The sequence below is a fragment of the Camelus bactrianus genome, chromosome 18, assembly GCF_048773025.1.
Source record: "Camelus bactrianus isolate YW-2024 breed Bactrian camel chromosome 18, ASM4877302v1, whole genome shotgun sequence".
Lineage (NCBI taxonomy): Eukaryota > Metazoa > Chordata > Mammalia > Artiodactyla > Camelidae > Camelus > Camelus bactrianus.
In genome coordinates this window covers 27,119,288-27,139,248 of record NC_133556.1, presented here as the reverse complement: position 1 = coordinate 27,139,248, position 19,961 = coordinate 27,119,288, and the positions used below count along the sequence as shown (strand labels likewise).

At 44.3% G+C, this 19,961-nt stretch overlaps 1 protein-coding gene across 3 annotated transcripts in view; it reads left to right on the top strand.

Moving 5' to 3' along the window:
- The window catches only part of PDPK1 (3-phosphoinositide dependent protein kinase 1), a 63,412-nt gene that overhangs the window by 6,705 nt on the left and 36,746 nt on the right, over positions 1–19,961 (top strand). The window contains exons 2-3 of one of the 3 annotated variants that reach the window (XM_074346477.1): positions 2,177–2,214; positions 17,742–18,008. In XM_074346477.1, the coding sequence (XP_074202578.1) occupies positions 17,799–18,008 (210 nt within the window). In that variant the 5' untranslated portion in view covers positions 2,177–2,214; positions 17,742–17,798. Of the gene's footprint in view, positions 1–2,176; positions 2,232–17,741; positions 18,009–19,961 lie in introns of all 3 variants that reach the window. The other 2 variants (XM_074346476.1, XM_074346475.1) reach the window with 2 other exon arrangements.

The following is a 19,961-nucleotide window of genomic DNA, read 5'->3' as shown; positions in this document are numbered from 1 at the left end:
TCATTTGCGAGGTCTTGTCATTATTAACTGGCTTCCTTCCTTGAGGGTGAGCCCTTAGCCATTCTGCTTTTTTCTCTCAGTGTGGCCTGTGACTTAGCCTGGACCGGAGGCTGAGAGAATAAACTGTTCCCTCAGTGTCCAGTCTCAGCAGCTCAGTGTGTACTGCTCTCTTTTTCCATTGTTAACTCATTTTTTTCTTTGTGTAGTTTGGTATTTTTCTTTCATTGGTTTTTTTCATTGGTCAAAATTATAGTCTACTGATTGAATATACATAGCTAGTTATTATCAGATGTACAGGTTTTAAAATGTGTATCTAAATGTAGATTTTATTTGTGAATGCATATATTCCCATTACTAAAAAAGTCCAAAAAACAGCAACTCCTATAATCTAAATGCCTTTTTTTTTTTTTTTTTAAATCTTAGAACTCTCTTGTCCAGAAATTACTGGCATTGAGCTGTGTGTCTCTGGGGTAGAAGAGGGTGAGGATGGGCTGGTGGTGGGTTAGGAGAAGAGGCATCAACAGAAACAGGGCTCCACGCTCATGGCCTGAAGGAATTCTTGGGTGAAGAAGACCACATTTGCATCTTAGTGGGTGAGGGGCATCCTTTGTGTGCTCCCACCCCTCTGTGAGCCCCACTAACCATGGCTCTCTGCTTCAGGGGCTGAAGGGAAATGGTCAGCAACATGGCCCTTGATATCTGAAGGGGAGGGCTGTGCCTTGCCAGGAGTGGGTGGACAGTCTTTATGTGGCTGCTCCAGAGAGGAACACAGAAGAGTCTGGACCCAGGGTGCACTGAGCAGGGGCTTTCCTGGGACGGGCAGGCTGGAGACGGGGAAGCAGGGAAGTGGCCAAGTGTGGAGGAAGTTTGAGGAGGGACCACTGTTTTGCATGCTAGGAAGACCAGGTGTGCTGTGCTAACCTAGTACTTTCTCAGGGAGACCTACTCTGCTTCCAAACACGGAGGTCTTTTGGACAAGCTGAAGAAGGTGGTGGTATTAGGAAATTTATACTAAACGTATTCAGTGTTAGGTTTTTCCCTTTCAAATAAATTATTTTCTTTCAATAATCATATATTTTTCCAATTAGTATTCGGTATTAACTCTGAGTCAAGTTTTCAGTGACACAGGATGTTTTCAGATCCTTTAAGTCTGCTTGAAGCTATCAAAATAGCCTCTAAACAAACTTATTTTTTTTAAAATAAACTTGATTTTGGAATAATTCTGGGTATATAGAAGAGTTGCAAAGACAACACAGAGTTCCCATAATACCTATCATCCCACTTCCTCTAGTGTTAACATCTACACAACCCTGCCACATTTGTCTAAACTAAGACAATAACATTGGTACCATGCTATTAACTGAACTGCAGATCTGTTTGGGATTTCATCAGTATCCCCCCAGTGTCTTCTTTCTGTTTCAGGATCCCATCCAGGGTACCACATTGCTTTTAGTTGTCTTGTCTCCTCGGTCTCCTCTGGTCTAGGACAGTTTTTCAGTCCTTCCTTGTTTTTCATGAACTTGATGCCTTTGAAGAGTACTGGTCAAGTATTTCATAGACTGTCCCTCAGCTTAGGTTTTTCTAATGTCTTTGGTGATGAAGCTAAAGTTATGGGCTCAGGAAGACGCCCATGGAGGTTGGGTGCCCCTAGTGCATCCTGTCAGGGATGCCTGATGTCCACATGATTATTACTGGCAAGGTGAAACAAGATTCGTTTTTTTTTTAACTGAATTATAATTAATTTGCAATGTTGTGTAAGATTAACTGGAATTAAGCCTATGGCCCTACTCTGCTCTCTGATTCTTGCTGTTCATGTGTCATAGGATGACCACAGTATTTTTATTTTGGGAGGGACTTCATGCTTACCCAATTGGATCCTTCTGGTTTCCAGATGAAGACACTTGGGAGTTGGAAGGCTTTAGAACTGGCATGGGGTCCAGGTGCCTGCCTGCTCTGGCCACTTTCCGCAGGCACGGACACTCCCAGGACGCTCTGCAGGGACAGAGATGTCCCCCGGTGCAGAGTGAGCCTAAACTTGCTGATAGAAATGGTTTCTAATCAGGGGAAGGCCTGTGTCCCTCTGGAGTGTTTGGAGACTGCTATTTGTGATCTAATTAGCATTTGCCGTGATCTGCTTGGGTCCTGTGTGCTCAGTCTCTTTGTGCTTTCTTTGCAGGTAGGAGGAGAGATCTGTATCACCTGGCCTTTGTGAAAGTAGGTGGTCAGCTTTGGTATGTTCTCCTCTAAGTTATTTTCTTTCAGGTGAAGCTGCAGTGTTGTTATTGTCTTGAGTCACAGTCTACCATGTGGGCTGTTACTTTGAGGCTTTGAGATTGAATCAAGAGGAGAGTTTGAGTTTCTTCTAACCCAGAACTCAGAAGATAGGCATTTTCAGGAAAACCATGAGTTTGGTGTGTTCCCACCCATCTGTAAATTCACCCCTCCAACCTCCCTTCCATAGGACCACAGCAAAAACAAGACAATTATGCAGTTAGGAACCAGTAGGAAGAAAGACCAGGGAGCTGATAGAAGGGGAAAGCACTTTGAAAAATTGACAGAGGGGGCCCCTGGCAGCAGCGGAGAGGCCTCAGGGCATTGAAGGCCCTACCTAGGGCTCTGGCCTGTCCAAAAGCTGTTGGGTGTTCAGAGTTGGCTAAGAGGAGGCAAAATACAGACTGGCCTGCCTGCCTGCCCTTTTCCCCTTCCTCCTCCTCTTTTGTTTCTGGTAACTGAACCCTATATTGGTGATCGGTGGAGGTGTGGATGAATGTCATGCTAGACAAAATAGATCTTTCTCTGCACACTGAAGTTGTGAAGTTCTACTGTGGGAGTTAGCCGTTAACAGTGGGACAAAGTCCCTCTGTGTCTTGCTTGGCCGTTATTGTTCCCAATAAGAAACTCTTTATTCAGAATTTGCAGATAACAAGCCTAAGAAGGGAAAACATCTGTTTATGGAGCCTTTTCAGGTATCAGGCTAGGCATTCACAGTTAGAAATAAGTTGGGTCTCTCTTCTGCCATTGCAAACCATGTAAGTGTATCCTGCTGGAAGGGTGTTCATGCCAGATGACCTTTATATATATGGCCAGTGACATTCTAGGGGTTGGTTTTTGTTTTCTTTTCCTATTTCAAGGAGAGAAAAGCTTTTGAGGATTAAAAAAGAAAACTCTTACTACATTAATCTGGCTTTTTTTTTTAACAGGATAATCTGTAAGGGTTATTAGAATAGCACATCACTGTGGTTATCTTTATGTGTGAAACACTGATGGAAGATAAACAAAATCCAGGCCATTTTGGGAAACTTTGATGAGTTCCTACAGGTCCCTTTGCTGCTCTCAAGGATGGTGCACCTTGCTGGGGGAGATGCTGCAGGCCAGCGAGGACAGGTTGTAGTACACTGAGGTTGAAGGACACAAGGGGAGGAGAGGGTATAGGTGATGGGTCAGTGTCAGCAAAGGGGAGGTGGCAGGGCTGCTGCAGCCACGAGAGAGGTGGGAAGCGCTGAGGATCTCCAGCCCAGTAGAAGGGAAGGTAGGGCTAGGGGGAGGGATTGAGAGGGCTGGAACCAGAGAAAGGTTCTCATTTCATTGGAAGTACCCATGTGTTCTAGATTTTATTTTCATTTCTGACCTTTTAGTCTTGGAGTCTAAGGGAGGTTTCCTTTAAGGAGCTGGAGTTGGAAGCTGGAAGGTGGAAAAGAGGAGGCCTCAGCCAGGGTTCAGCTCCTGGGTAGAAAGGTAGCAGCTCAGTACCTGCTGGCCTCACCGCATCACTTACTTTCAAGATAATTTACTTTTGATCAAGTTAGGTATCACTTAGATTCCCAAACTAGATTGTAGGGGAAAATGTTTGCTGAATGAATTTAATTCCCATGGGAAGCTTTGTATTTCAGTGGTGTATGATTAATGTTACTTGAGCTTAGAAACTCCGTTTTTCTTAGTTGTCAACTTTAATATGTTAAATTATTAATTTTAGGGAAACAGAAGGCAAGAGCTTGTTGATGTTATTGTTTTCTGACTAATAATAGATTTTACTGAGTAAAGCTTTTAATGCATATTCTTTCTAGGTTTTATCCGAGTTACTTGGTTGTGAAATGGAATCTTAAATATATGGATTGGATTAGTTATCTTTGGAGTGCTGCTGTTTTTTCTGATCCAGCTCAAGGATGACAGGCTTTAAAAGCAGAAATAGGATTTCCATGCTGGGCCCTCACTGATGGTTAAGGATTTCTTTCCCACACATAGGACCTGTATGTAAAATTTATTAATTTATTTATCTGTTCATTAGCAAATACTTCTTATAGATTGCTAGTCTTTTCTGAGTGAATGGACTGATGGGCCTGGAAGGAAGTTCAGAGCCTCTGTGGGCCCCACGAGTATCACCAGTGTCCAGTGAAGACTAAGTGGCCTCTGTGGTGGGAAGGCCACTGATAAGGTCCCTCAGAGGCCCCCACCCATCTAGAACCCCTGTGCTGCATCTGCTGACCCTCCTAGGTCAGACTTCATCCATTGCAGGCACAAGGCTAATGGTTACAGGTAACCCACCAGAAAATCTGCCTTTCCTTCACCCAGAGGTCATCATTATTTCTTTCCTGTATTTTTAAAAATCAAATTGGGACCCTTATTGTATATCTGAGACAGTTTTGCTGTTTTCACTGAGTATTTTTGCGTGAGTCACTTCCAGTGGCTGTGTAGTATTCTTCTCTATGGGTGAACCATGAGTGTTGTCCTCCTGGTGGACATTTGTATAGCCATTTCTGTCTTTTTGGAGCAATTTCTTAATTCATGTTTTCATAATATAAATCTTACTCTGAATTTGACTGTTTTGTCTAGATTCAACGTAGAGGAATTTGTCAGGTCAGAAGGACTTGAGCTTAAGGTGTGATATGATAGTGGTTATTGATTACTTCCCAGGAAGGTCCTAGCAGTTTGGGGCCCTACTTTCTTGTTCTCTAGCTAACATGGAGTATCATCATACACACCCTCTGCTAACTGGGGAGGGTTGAGAGCATTGAGTTTGAATATGGCTTCACTGTTGGGCTTGTGACTGTGGACAAGGACCTGCTCTGCGCCTCAGTGTTCCCATCTGTAAAAAAGGGATACCAGTGGTCCTTACCCCAAAAGTTGTTTAGAGGACTGTGATAATATGTGTAAAATGCTCAGAAGTGAGAGTGGCAAACAGTAAGTGCTTAATAAAAGTTATTTTTAGTGGTAGAGAAAAATGGCATTTCATTAATTTCCTTTTAAGCAATATTATTTAACATTGTATCTGTAAGGGGTGTGTATAATTATATAGAGAATTTAAAACAAACTATCATGTGCCATCACCCTGCTTTAAACATAGGATTTTACTAGGCTCTTAGAAGCCCTCTCTGAGTGGCCCTCCTGATCTCCATGTTAATCAAATTAATGGCATGTAAAGTATACCTTTATGCAGTTCCAAAGTGCCAGGAGGAGGTAAGCAGAGCTTCGGTGTCCCTGCAAAGAGTCTGATATTTCAATGTTTCATAGTATGTTTGTGGTATGTACAAAGTTAATGTTGAAGGTACAGGTTTAGTAAAATTCAGAGACAGTGTTTACCAAGTCTGCAGTCTGTTAAGCCTGAAGACTAGACTACAAAGGCAGCCCTGACTTTGTGTTCCTCCACCTGCGTCTTTCTGGGTGAGAGGCTCCAAGGAGCTGGAGAAGAGAACGGGAGGACAGATTAAGTGGCCACCCTCGGGGATCACCCACTAAATACTCTCCCTCCCCTCTTGCCCTTCTCCAGCCTGCTCCATGGAACAGCAGAAAGTCTTACTTGGGTCTTTGTTTAAATCCAGCCATCCATCCACCTGCAGCTTCAGCTCCTACATGTAGTTCCGTGCCTAGTTAGAATGAACTGCATTTTGCTGTTTGTCGCACTGTGCGAGAGCATTGCTGACCACTTGGGTCACGTGGGCCAGCTTGCCATCTGCCTGCGGTTGAAGGCTAATGTGAGCAGAGCATGTAGTGTGGTCTGTGTTACGAGCACACGCAGATGGGTGCCCAGGCCCCAACAATCCCCTCCCATCACCTTAGGCAGTAGCCACACCTGGCCTGCCCTGTGAACATGACAGATGTACTTCACAAAGTGCTTTCGAGCTCATGTCTGTTGTGGGCGCCAAGCAGCCAGCCCTCAAGGAGTGGGTCGATGTTATCAACTCATTTTATAGAAGAGTAAGTTATGGCTCAGAGAGAGTGTGGCTTACCTGTGGTTACTCAGGATTTCAGCTAAATTGGCTAGGGTCCTCAGTTTTGCTCCTTCACTGTAGTCTTGATGGTGGAGGTCTGAGGTTTGGGGAAGGTAGCAGTGATTGTTGCCCCTACCTCTGCCAGGTTTTTTCCTTGCTGGGCCTAGCTTTGTGGAATTTCTTGGAGAGGAGGTTCTTACCAGAATATTCTTTGCCAGTGTACACAGCTGACTTGAGAGCAGTGTCCCTTTGGGGGTGGGCTGGTTGAATTTGGCAGCCTGACACCTGCCTTTATGCGGGAGCCTAGAGAGAGGTGTCCCCCTGTGTAGTGTATTGGTTGTATTAGTTGAGAGCCTTTCTGAGCTTCAGAGCACAGTCCGCCCAGGCAGCATTTAAAAGCAGCTTAGCTTTTCGAGTTTGGGATCCTTTCTCTTGTTGGCGGGAGCCTTAAGCTGCGTGACAGCATCTTGACCATAGAAGGCCCTGATTTTGATCTTGACTCCTCTCCTGGTGTGTTAAGGGAGCACAGCCTTTCTATATCATTTTGTATGCCTCACAGTTAAAATTGGGCCTCGTAGTACAGTATATATTTAATTTTTACTCCCAGATAAATAAACAGATAAATTTGGAGGGGGAATAGGCTTCATTTTGGTCTTGAAGGACTTATTTTATGATCTGTTGACCCTTGGTTGGGAAAACTCAATGTGTGTCTTCTGTGTTGTTTAATCCTAAAACTACTAATAACGTACTCCCTCTGAGTCGACTTGAGTGCTTTGTTGAGATTAGCTCATTAAATCCTCACAGGAAGCCGCGAAGGCCCACTTCTCCTTATCCCTGACTATTAGGTAAAGTCTGAGCCATGGAGAGGTGATACAGTTTGTTCAAGGTCAGATGGCTAGTGAGGAGCAGAGCTGGGATCCCAACCTGGGAGAGTTCGAACAGTTGGGAGGTAACTTCTCTACTTGTTCTGGTAACTTGTTTGAGGCCATGACTATTTGTATGCAAAAGGTTTGCACAGTTTAGTAACTAATGATTAAGCATTTGGAACTATTCATTCTTGTGACATCATGAAGTTAGATTCTTCCTCAGCAGGTCTGCAGAAACTTTAAACTCTTAAGAGCCAAGACGTTTAAAGCATCTAGCTGTGATTGCTCACATTTGGGTAGTGTAGTTCCCCAGGTTTGAATCCTTGGCCCTGGTGCAGAGCGACAGGCTCCCCCATCAGGATAAAAGGGTTTCTCATCACACCAACACTAAGTCTAGCGTCAAACTCTCAAGCTCATTCTTCATAGGAAATCCTTGCTTAATTTGCATTTCATCTTTCCTAAAGAGATAAAGGTAGATAAAGATCCAGAGGGATCTGAGGGATCAGTCAACCTTTCTCACTTAAAGTTAGCTTCTCTGCCTCCTGGTGCTGACTCAGTTGCTGTTTGCTGTTTTCGTTTCTCCTTCTAATCCCTGGGGCTCAGGTAGGATTGGGCTCTTGGTAGGTGCTAAGTAAATATCTGTTAGCAAAATGAACTGATAAATTACTTTTTATTGTAAATAATTACTTTTCAAAAACAGAGGAGGAGAAACCATGAGTCTCCCATCCTAACACAGCTCCTCCGAACCATTTTGGAGCAGAAAGCTTTCCTCCCTCCCTCCCTCCCTCCCTCTCTCTCTCTTTCTTTTTATTCAAAGATACACACTCCATAGACAGTGCAGACCATCTCAGAAGGCAATAGAAAGGCCACGAGGTGTGGGGGTTGGGTGCTTAGTTTAAAGTAAAAGTGGATACACATTCCATAGGCAGAGTGCAAGGCCGTGTCACTCAGAAAGGAGAGTGCGCGGAGAGCTTTCCTTCAGCTGAGCCGCATCCCATGTGTAGATGCAGCAGCCCAGGCCACTGGCTGTGGCTTCTCCCCCACACACATACAGTGCCTCCTGAAACCTGGGGGAGTTGTCTCATCTCTTCACTTCCTTGTCTGCGTGGTGCAGTACTGTCTTGCCACCAGGTAATTAAGGACTTGTGAGGTGTACTTTAAAAATATATGGCTCTGAAAAAAAAATACGTCCCTGTGTTTTAAAAATAAGCTTATATCTACCTGACAATTAATCTCCTAAGGGTTAGTCTGTAGCTTTGGAAGAGGTGAGATGTCTGGTGTATGGGACCTGATGATTGGTAGAAAAGAAATCAGTGGGTCATTGTTTTCCTTTGCCCTAAGTGGATTTGCATTTTAAGTTCATTTGGAAGTTACTTGTTTAAAACTTGGGCTTGTCTTTCTGTTAGAGATGCTCTTGCAGAAGGGTAGTTGTAGTCCTCGCTGAAGCCCCCATCTGTTCATGCTCTGAGGAGGAGGGGTGGGGAGTGGAATCACACTGATGGGTATAGAATGAGAGTTATGTTGAGTGGAGTTGGAGGGATGTGACCCACTTTTCCAGAGACATCAAAGGTGCTGGATGTTGATGGCGCCAATTTTCCTAGCCAAGTTCAATTGAGAACAGCTGTTTTCCCTTGTGCTCAGTATTGCTGTGCCACAGACACATCTTCTACTTTTCTCAGGACCAGTGCTGTTACAGAACTTGTCCTGGTGGACACAGAGGGTAGGAGAGAAGAGCACAGAAGGGATCCCCTCATGCAGGGGGATTTAAAGGGTGCTGGTACTGGGAAGTGGAGGAGGAAGGTTGGGGCCTGGCCTGGCCAGTGCAAGGCCTTGGTCACGAGGAGCCACAGTGGCCACAGATGTGAAGCTGTCGGTGAAGCAGGCTGCAGCTCACAGCCTTCCCTTGGGTGTGAAGGGCTTGGATTTGGGGTGCACCCCTGTATATAGGAAAGGCCAGCAGTCATGACTTGTGGTGGCACAGTACCTGTGGGACTGGGCAGGGAGCCATGTTCTTGAGAACTTGTGACCAGCTCCATTTTATTAGGGAGGATAAGGATGGGGGACAGGCATACCTAGGGTATTGTTGCTTTAAACTTCTCCAGAGATTTAAATTTCTGAAAGTGAGTAACCAAAAGTATTTACTTACCATAATTTTGGGTCACTAAGTGGGTGGCAAGCTGACTGGGCTGTGCTGGGAGGGAGTGACTCACCGGCAGGCCCTGGGTTGCCTGGGCACCCTGTGTTGTGCTGCCTCCACGGGGTGGGGGGCTGGTGGGCTGGAAGGAGCTCCTTGGGAACCTGACTACCCACCAACCCCTGCCCCAGGGCCCCCGGTAGTGAGTGTCTGTCCTCAGGATCAGGGCAATATTCTCAGAGTGCTATTTATGCGGCTTAATTTTTGCTTCAAAATGTTAGAAAAATTAGCCCTTTAGAATAACAGAGATAGTACAGATAAGTATATGGTCTTTTCACACTGGAAGAGGGCTCTTCTCTTAGGCTTTCCATTTTACAGTTGTTGCTTTAAAAATGCTTTAAAAGTTAATATTTTAATCATTTAATCATTTTAACTGAAGAAGTGAAACTGTTCATTAAAACGTACCCATGCCAGCAAGCTATGGCTGCAGGAGGAGAAAGCATGAACAGTTGTCCTGTAAACATCTCTCCGTCAGTGAGGGGCCCTGAGAGCTGGTCTTGCACTGAGGTGCTTGGCCCACCCTTGTGGTTTGAGGTGCCCACAGGGTGCCAGAAGTGACCCCAGGAGGAGTGTTTCTGGGACCTTAAGATCCCTGCCTGGTGTCCAGAGGTTCTGTCTGGAGATGGCCTGTGCTGAGGGCCAAATTGGACAATCGTGAGTACAGAGCTGCTCCTGCCCCCGGGCCTTTGCACTGGCTAGTCTTCTGCCGGGAAGGCTCTCCCCACACATCTTTAGGGCTTTCCCCACCTCCTTGGATCTTTGTTTAGATGTTGCCTTCCCAGTGTGGGTTTCTCTGTTTAAATGTATACGACCCCCATCCAAATACTCCCATCTTCCTTCACTGTTGCATGTTTCTTACAGTAATTTATCACCATTTGACACACTGAACTTTACCTGGGTTTTGTTTTTTGAGGGTCTGTCTGCCCCCACTAGAATGTGGACTCCTTGAGTTTTGTTCTTTGTTGTGTCAGCAGCGCCACAAAAACTGTGTGTGGCACATAGTAGGTGTTCAGTGAACATTTGTTGCTGAGGTGGATTTGTTGAAGTGTGGTCTTGGGGTGACTGCATTTACGTTAAATCGTTGCAGCTGCTATGAAGTGATGGTGGCAGCCCTGTGTTTCTCCTAAAGCATGTGATGGGGAAGCAGGTATGTGTGTGTGTGTGTGACTGTATTACATCATCTATTATTGCCATGTCAAAAATCTAGAGTTCTTTGTGCACTTTACTTGGATGTTGATTTCAGAATGACTAGTTTTTCTTTCTGACTCATGAAGTCGGCTGAATCTGAATTTTGAACCTGAAACATTAAGGGAAAGTGAAACTTGGAAATGTGTGATGCATGATTAGCTATTATTGCATTTCACTTTCTGTATGTGAATATTTCCTTTCCTTCCATTGCAGTGCCATCTAAGCCGCTGTCACCCTCCCTTGGACTTGCTGCAGCCCTCTAATGGCTCCACATGAGAGCACTCTCTCTGAGCCCCTCACCAATCCATGCTCTGGCCCCATAGCAGCCTGGGGTCTGCTTTGTATCCCCAGTACTCATCCATCTCTGCCATGGCTACCCTCACAGCTTGAATCAGCTAGTTCTGTAAATGATGTTGGGCCTGTCACCCCATTAGGATGTAGCTTCCTAGGGGTAGGGACCACATCTGCCTTACAGCCAAGTCCCTGGACCCTCGCTAGCACAGTGGCCATGTTTGTAGAGTAATTGCGTTGATAATGTTGTTAATTTATCTCCTTTAAGAAACTCTGATAAGCAAAAATGAGTGGTATATTTTTATGAAATTACAAAACCGTGGCTTTGGAGGGTAGGATGTGCTCACAGAAGTGCCACATCCTGAGTTGTCTGCACTGGATGAGTTAAGCATCTTGGAGCTCCCCTTGACCCTCCCGGGACTGTGCATGCTGGGTTGCAGGGTATGCTGTAAGCTGTGGCAAACTGTAGAATGCGCCTGCTGTGCCTGGGTGGATGAAGGCGCTGAGTGGTTCCTGGGGTGCAGTGGTGGAGTCTTGGGCATTTGAGGAATGGTGGTTGTGCTCTGTAGGTGAGTTGGCTGGTGTATGTGTGTGGAGACTCGGCATTCTCCCTGCTCCCTCTAGTCTGGCCCCACGGCCACCTTGCCCTGCTCTGGCATCTCCAGAGCCCACACTCCGTTTCACTGACTATGGCCAAGCCTTCTACTTCAGTATGCACCAAACTGAAGCAGGCATGGTTTAGCTCAGGCTCCAGAACATTCTCACCTGTCTAGGGCATGCTGACAGTTTTAGCCAGTTGCCAACAACAGAGAAAGACTCACTAATTTATGTTAATTTATACTTAGGTGGCATGTATCCCTTAAAGGAGACGCTTATCAATGTCTGCCTTCAAACCTCTCATTGGAGTTGTGCTTTTGGGCTGGGTGAACTAGCCAGGCAACTTGTGAAGGTAACAGTTAGCATCCAGTGTATTGACGTTTACAGGTGGAAAAATCCTAGGCTCAAACTTTTATCTTGTGGCAGGCTCTATGAAGTATACAGGTGGCCAGGGCATTTTCCATGGCTTACCAACCACATGGGTTGGACAGATGTTGGGGAGGACGTTAGCAGGTTTTATTCAGCAGATGCTCCACTTCCTCCCTTGTCAATGCCAGGCCAGGTGCTGCTCGGTGTTGTGGGTCTGGAGTCAGGTCCAGCTCTGTCGAGACAGCCTGTTGGTTTTCGCCGTGCCTCTTGGTTGACTTCCACATGTCCACCGCAGAGCCCAGAATGGGCAGAGGTGCAGGGCAGGGGCCGCCACCTGGCTGGTGCCTGTGTGTAGAGCTGGCCTAGCCAAGGTCAGGAGCAAACTCATGTTTTCTAAGGGCCAGTGCTCTCTTTTGAGGACCTGTTCTGAACACCTTTTTTATAACCTTGGAAACCACTTTGATGAAAAGAAAAGAAAGCTTTCAGAAATACATGCTTGTAAAACAGTTTCATCAGAATTACCTTTTGTTGTCTTTGAGGACCACTCTCATGGGTTGGGTGTTGTTCAGTCAGCATTCAGGAAGTTGGAACCAAAGACAGTGTTTCTCAGTAAGTGCTCCTGGAGCCAGTGTCAGCGTTCTTTGTGATGTCAGGCCTTCCCAGGGTGCTTGATCTCAGGCTCATCTGTTCCCGGGATAGCCAGTTTGATGGTGCTTATCACGCCCAGGTCTTCAGTGCCCCCTTGCTTCCTGCAGACGGGGTTGCCTGCTGCCTGCAGCGCCTGCCTCCGCAGCCATCGCAGCTGATGCTCACTGCTCTTGGGTGTCGTTTGCAGTACCTCGCCTCCCAGAGCTGAGCTTCTGCCCTCTGTGAAGAAGCAGTGTGCTGTCCCTCACCTATTTCAAAAGCCTCCATGTGACAGATATGTTGGTAGCTTTCCTAGAATTGTCTTTGGATCTAGAAGCATGTCTTTGTACGATTACATTTTTCCAGTTCTGTGAATCAGCTCATACATTTTGTTATTTAAAAACTTCATGTTTGAGATTTTACTCAATAGTTCACTTTTCAGTTTTGAATTAAAAGCAACATTTGCCATGGTCCCATGCATCTCTCCCACTGTCTCCTTGAGCTCTGCTTGGCAGGTGGCTTGTCACACAGGTGAACTTAGATGAGGCCTGTAAACAAGCCCATGTTGGTATGATTTACACACTTGGTGGGGCAGGTATGGTGAGGGTGGGATACAACAGAGACATGGTGCCCACCCTTCCCTGTTGGGCAGGGATTCCCGCCCGGTGGGTGTGTGGCCACTTTTTGAAGCACTACTGTAGTGCCTGGGACTGCACCATGTGAAGTGTTGGCTTTTTCCACTTCACCTGTCTCATGTGTGTCCCTTCAGGTCACATGGTCCTGCTCCGCCTCAGTCCCAGGCCTGAGGCTCTATGCTCTGGATGACCCTGTTGGTACAGGGAGCTCTTACCTCTTGGCTGTGTCCAGGAAGCCTGTGAGGTGCTCAGTGGTCCCTTTTCACAACCCTCAGTCATAGCATAGCTGGACTGGCTGGTGAGGACAGTCCAGGCATGTCACAGTTTTTGATGGGCAACTGTGACGTCTTCCCCACTTACCACTGCCCTTGAGGATGGAAAGTTCCTGCTAATCTCTGAAGGGAGTTATTGAATTTGATTACACTTCTGTTAAGATTGTATGCTTTGTTTATAGGGACAAACCACTAAAGTACTGGCCCCAGAGCTTGGGCCAACCCTTTGTACTCCTCATGAAAATGGAGTGTTTATGAAATGTGTAAGGCACACTTGACTTACTGCTGAGCTGTAGAGCGTTCAAGAAAACACTGATGTTCCATGAATAAATGGTGTGCCATTGGCTCCCGTTCCAACTTGAGAACCTGTCCTGCTGGTCACATTGTGCTGTGTGCCACATTTAAAAAATCAAAGTCTCTTAGACTTTTTTTTACAGAGCCAGTTGGTCATATTCTCCTAGTATTTCATTGGTACTGTGTGTTTGGTTAATTCCTTCATGTTTGGGTACCTTGCCTGAAGTGATAATGATCTTGGCAGACCTGCCTCCTCCTAGCTGTGGTGCAGCTCCAGTGTTGGTGATGGCTCTTTGGTTAGGACCTGGCATGTGGTGTATCTTTTGGGGTGACTGTGCCTGAGCCAGCCTTTCCCAGGCTGGCCTGCCTTGTGGAGCTGGGGTTTATACAGCATTTTGGGGATAGCCCAGGCTCCCACTTGTTCTTGCCATCTGCTGCCTCACTTCTCCACCTCCATGCTCATCATGTTTGGGTCACAGGATGTTCTGTCAGATTTGTTTTTTACTTGTTATGTGTTTTGTGCATCTCAAGATGAGTGTCTCTGGCTCCATCAGCTTTTCTCTTGTGGCTGAGCTTCACCCACTGCAAATCGTTGGTTACTGTGCGCCCACCTGTCTTGCCTGTTCTCGGTACACTTTCTACAGGATTCTGGCTTCTTTATAGTTCTTTGTCTCTCCCTTCCTTATTTTAATGGTGAGAGAAAGTTTTTATGTATCCTTTATGAGTGAACATATGCACAATATTAGAAACAGCTTTGTATGGCCACACTCCATTTGCTACTTAAATATATAAAATTAAGTGTTAAATTGTCTTCAACCTGCTTTTATGTTACCATGTTGATATACTTTTTATCACCTCTATGTCTTGTTGCAGACTCATGATTTGTCTGGTTTCAGCTTATTCTAATGAGCTGTGCTTAGTGTTTACAGGGTCACAATGTGGCCAATAATGGCTCCTAAAAGACAGCTTCCTGCCCTTTCCTTACAGCACAGACACTTGTAACAACCTCCTCCTTTTCAGACATAGCAAGAGATTATAGGCCCATACTGATTTTCTTTTTCCTGTTCCAGGAGGTGGAGTCAGTTGCTCTCCTGGGTTCTTTTAATGGGGAGTACTGTTAGAAACAACTCTGGATGCTCTGAGTTCATTTTGTGTTGTTCTGCAGCTGTCTGGTGGTAGGTGGGCTGATGATGCCTCTGCTGGAACACTTCCGGCTCAGACTGGAAAAGAGATTTGTTTGTTTAATGATTGTGGGCACAGCTTTTATGTATTTCCAATTTAACTTTGACACTATCTAGAGATCCTTTCTTAATGCCCATCTAAACTATATTTCTACCCACCTCTCTCTAGTATTTTTATGTATCTCATTGACAACTGTTCTTTCTGTTGTTGCTTTGTTGATAAATTACCAAATTGCTTTCCATAAACATTTTAACAGCAACATGGGTTTATGGTGCCAGCCACACTTGTATACGTGCTTTATCGTAGTCTTGCCAGCATTTGGTGTCTCTGTGTATTGTAAACATACTTAATCATCATTCTTATGTATTAATTCATCCCCAACCTCCCTCCATAATTAAAAGTATAGAGTACTATCTCTGGTACTTTAATTTGTCTTTGACTACGATGCATGTTTTTGTCTCTTAGTTGAGTTTTTTTGGTGCCTATCCTTTGTCCATTTCTTCATTGAAAAAAAGTATTGATAATTTATAGATTTGAATGAGTTCTTATATATAAATTAATGCAGTCATATGTGATATAATTATTTTTTACAACAGCTTATTGAAATATGATTCATACATTCCATACAATTCACCCATTTGAAGTGTATAATTCAGTGGTTTTTAGCATCTTCACAAGATTATGCATCCTCACCATCCAATTCCAGGACATCCTCATATCCAATTCCAGGACATCCTCATCATTCTAAAAAGAAACCCCATACCTATGAGCAGTCACTCCCCATTGTGCTTCCCTCCAGCCCCTGACAACGACTCATCTTTCTTTCTCTATAGATTTGCCTACTGGGGACATTTCATAAAAGTGTAATCATACAATATGTGGCTTTTGTGTCTGGCCATTTTCACTTAGCTTGATGTTTTCCATGTTCATCTATTTTATAGAATATATCAGTACTTCCTTTTTATGGCTGAGTATTTAATTTTACAGCAGGACTACATTTTGTTTATCCATTTATCCATTGATTGACATTTGGGTTGTTTCTACCTTTTGGCTGTTACGAACTTTCTTGTACAAGATTTGTGTGGACATATGTTTTCATTTCTCTTGGGTATACACCTAGGAGTGAAACTGTTGGGGTATATGGTACTAGTTTCCTTTTGAGGAACTGTCATACTGTTTTCCAAAGTGATTGCACCATTTGACATTCCTACCAGCAGTGCTTGAGGGTTCCAGTTTCTCTAGGTCCCCATCAACACTTGTTATTATTATGTCCTTTTGATTTTAGCCATTCTAATAGGTGTGAAGTGGAATCTCATTACAGCTTAAAAAAAAATTATTAATGGAGGTACTGGGGATTGAACCCAGGACCTCGTGCATACTAAGCATGCCCTCTACCACTGAGCTATACCTTCCCCCCTCATTATGGCTTTGATTTGAACTTCTACAGTGACTAATGATAATTGAGCATCTTTTCGTGTGCTTAATTATTGGCCATCTGTCTTTTTTGAAGAAATGTTTATTCACATGTGTTGCCTACTTTTTAATTGTGGGGTTTTAAAAAAAGATTGAGTTGTAAGAGTTCTTTTATATAGTCTGGATACAAGTCTTTTATCTGATACATGATCTGCAAATATTTTTTCCCATTCTTTGGGATGTCTTTTCACTTTCTTGATGATGCCTTTGAAGCACAAAATTTTAAAAGTTTGATGAAGCCTCTTTGATCTGTTTTTTTCTTTTGTTGCTGTGTTTTTGGTGTCATATCTAAGAAATCATTGCCAAGGTCATGAAGTTTTTACTCCTGTATTTTCTTCTAAGAGTTTAATAGTTTTAGTTCTTAAATGTAGATTTTTGATCCATTTGAGTTAAATTTTGATGTGGGAAAGGCATCCAACTTCATTCTCTGCATGTAGATATCTAGTTGTTCCAGTGCCATTCATTGAAAAGACTGTTCTTCCCCGTTGAAGGGTTTTGGCACCCTTGTCAAGAATCAATTGGCTGTAGACATTTGGGTTTATCTCTGGACTTTGTTACTTTCTTTTGTATGTCTATCCTTATACCAGTACCGCACTGTCTTGATTACTGTAGCTTTGTAATAAATTTGTAAGTCAGGTAGGGTAGGGTGAGTTCTCCAGTTTTGTTCTTTTTTGAAGTTGTTTGACTATTCTGGGTTCCTTGAGTTTCTATGTGAATCTTAGGATCAACTTGTTGATTACTGCAAAGAAGATAGCTTCTTTTAATAGGCATTGCATTGAAATTTTTTAAAAATTAGATTTTTGAACTTACCTAAATAAAAAATCTATAACTCTGTAATTGGTTTGTAGGAACTTTTGGTCTGTAGTGAGCAGTTTGGCTCTAAATTATTTTTTCAAGTTATTAATCAATTATTCCACTACTGTGCTTTTTGAGCAGCTTATTTTTTTTTTATCAACTGTAATTTTTATGTGTAGTTCGTAATTCTTGGACTCTTTTTTCCATTAAGTTACACTTCCGTGTTCCAGGACTGCTAGGTTAAAATTCTGTGTAGTTGTTGGATACAGCCTTAAGCTAGTCTGTTTGTTTAGGCCATGAGTGCCTTCTGTGTGTCCAGCCTTATATCAAGTGTAGATGGGTAAGCAGGGTGCGGGCTTCTGGAATGGGAGGCACTGTGATCACAGGGTTTGAACCAGCTTCCTTTATGGACAAGGGTTGGCCACAGGTGATGTTTAGGCTGGGCAGTGTGATGGGAAGACTGGAATATGGGGTGGTGTTGGGGACTTATTGCAGAGCTGAGGAAAGAGGGTGAGGGCAGATAGGTGCTGGGTGATGGCATCCATGGGCACACAGGACAGGGCAGAGTGGGATTTGAGCAGGGAAGGGACTTGGGGGAGGAGGACATTGGCCCGAATTGTGCAGCAGAACATCACATGGCCTGCCTGCCCTGCACTTGGTGGTGTTTCAATGATGTCAACACTTTAGTTCATACGTTTAGGAAAAAATGAGCTGCTTTGAATCTTACCTTTTTTTTTTCCTGTGTCCACCAGTATGACACCGTTCCTATTCAGTCCAGCGTGGTGTTATGTTCCTGCCCATCCCCATCAATGGTGAGGACCCAGACTGAGTCCAGCACGGCCCCTGGCGTTCCCAGCGGTGGTAGCAGGCAGGGCCCCACCATGGACAGCACCGCAGCTGAATCCCGGCCCAGTGCCAACACGCTACAACACACCACACAACCGCCACCACAGCCTCGGAAGAAACGGCCAGAAGACTTTAAATTTGGGAAAATTCTTGGTGAAGGCTCTTTTTCAACAGTGAGTACATGCTGCTGTTGTTTGTTGAATGAGTGTGTTTTTCTTGGAAACACTGGCCTTTCTCAGGACTCGGAGCTGGGGGTGTTCTTCCCCGGAGAAGGGTCTCAGGCCCCTCAGGGGTTCCTCTCCTGTTGTGTAGGTGACTTGGGGTTGGCTACCACCAGGCAGATCACATGGTTAAAATATCTAAGCCATGATCTTATAGATGTAAGCTTTAAAAGACATGTCTTGATCTTATTTTTTATTTTTTTTTTAAATGCAGTTAAATTTTATTCTAACCCAGCATCAGCAAGTTACATTTCATGTCCTTGTGTCTTATTAGCAAGGCTCTGGGAAGCTTTTCTGTTCCTTACATTGAATGTTAGTATTGGTATCATCTCTTCATAGTTTTGGGGAAACATTTAATGATTTTTATTATTTCTCTGTTATTTTAAAAATATATACAAAACATTACACTCTTGATATTTGTTACGGTTGTAGCCCAAGACCTGCTGGCTTCTGTTTTGTGTCCTCAGTTTCATGAACAGAAATATCGTCACAGCACTGTCCAGTCATACTCAGGGTAACTCTTCTTGTTGCCTGAGAGAATTTTACCTGTCTTATGGTGTTTTTTCTCTTAAAGAACAAAGGTTCAAGGCCACCCTTTGTTGAGTTGGAGGCCTCACGTGACTGGCGGGGCCAGGGGTGTGCTGCAGGCTCAGAAAGGCCGAGCACCATGGGGCAGTCTTGGTCTGTGCCTTCAGGACTAGACAGGTCCCTGCTCTGTGGTCTCTGGGCCCAGCATGTGCTGTGGACATGCCAGGATGTCCCTGTGGCTCCTCACGCCAGCAGGGTTCCTGAATGTGTCTTTCTTGACTGGCCTTTGTGAAGAAACTAAATGTGAAATTTGTTTTCATTTTCTCTTTTTCCATTTATGAAATATTTCAAGAGATGAAGAACGTGACGTATTATAGCTCACCCATGTTCCCCACATCATTTTAATTAATGTTAACTTTTGCTCCTTTTACGCTTTTAATTTAGATTTTTTTTTTAACTGGCAGTTTTTGTTCAAGTTATGAAAGAATTGGGCCCTCATGATAAAAAAATCTTCAACTATGAGGATAATCCCCAGTAGGTCTGGTTACTGATACATCCTTTCAGAAAGTAGAAACTATTTTGAAAATAACCTTGGAAGTTCTGCACAGTTACTTACAGTCGTCTAGTAAAAGGAGAAGAGTCTCTCCTTTTTTCAGTTTTACTTCATTGGACATTTATATTGACTGGAAATTGTGGACTTATTTGTGAAATTCCTTCATATCCCTGGATTTCCACAGTGGGTAAAACTAGACACCATCTGTTCTGGGTGACATATTTCTGATGTTAAAAAACCCCAGTTGAAATTTTTATTATCCCTTTGCTAGGGAGGTGCCCAGAAAAGCTCCATGAGCCTGCAGACTCCTTTCTGGTACTGTTTGGAATCCTGTATCCTTGGGTCTCAGAGTATATGTGCTACCTTTAGGTCTTTCTCACCACTCCTGAAAAAGAGAACACTTAACATTAGATTTCCAGGGGAAGGGTGGAGGACCAGAGGCAGTTCTCAGGCTGGGCAGGAGCTTCACTTGGTGGAGCCTGGTGCTGGAGAGTGGGGAAGCCTGGTCTGCTGCCGCCTGGCTCCCTGAGGAAGATCATGTCTGTTAGTCTTGCTGTCTGCCCAGGCCCATAAGGAAACCTGCATGGAGAATGCTGAATTCACACAGCAGAAAGATGACATAAATATCTCCTTCAAATAAGATTCCACTGACGATTAGTACTCTTAACAGTTTTTCTCTTCCTCTTTTTCTACTTATGTAGGTAGTGCACACTCCTGTGAGAAGTTTAGCATTGTGTAAACACATAACCTAGAGAAGAGAGGTCCTTCCCCAGCCTACTCCCCTTCACTCTCCAGTGCCTGCAAGCAGTCCACTCAGGTACCCT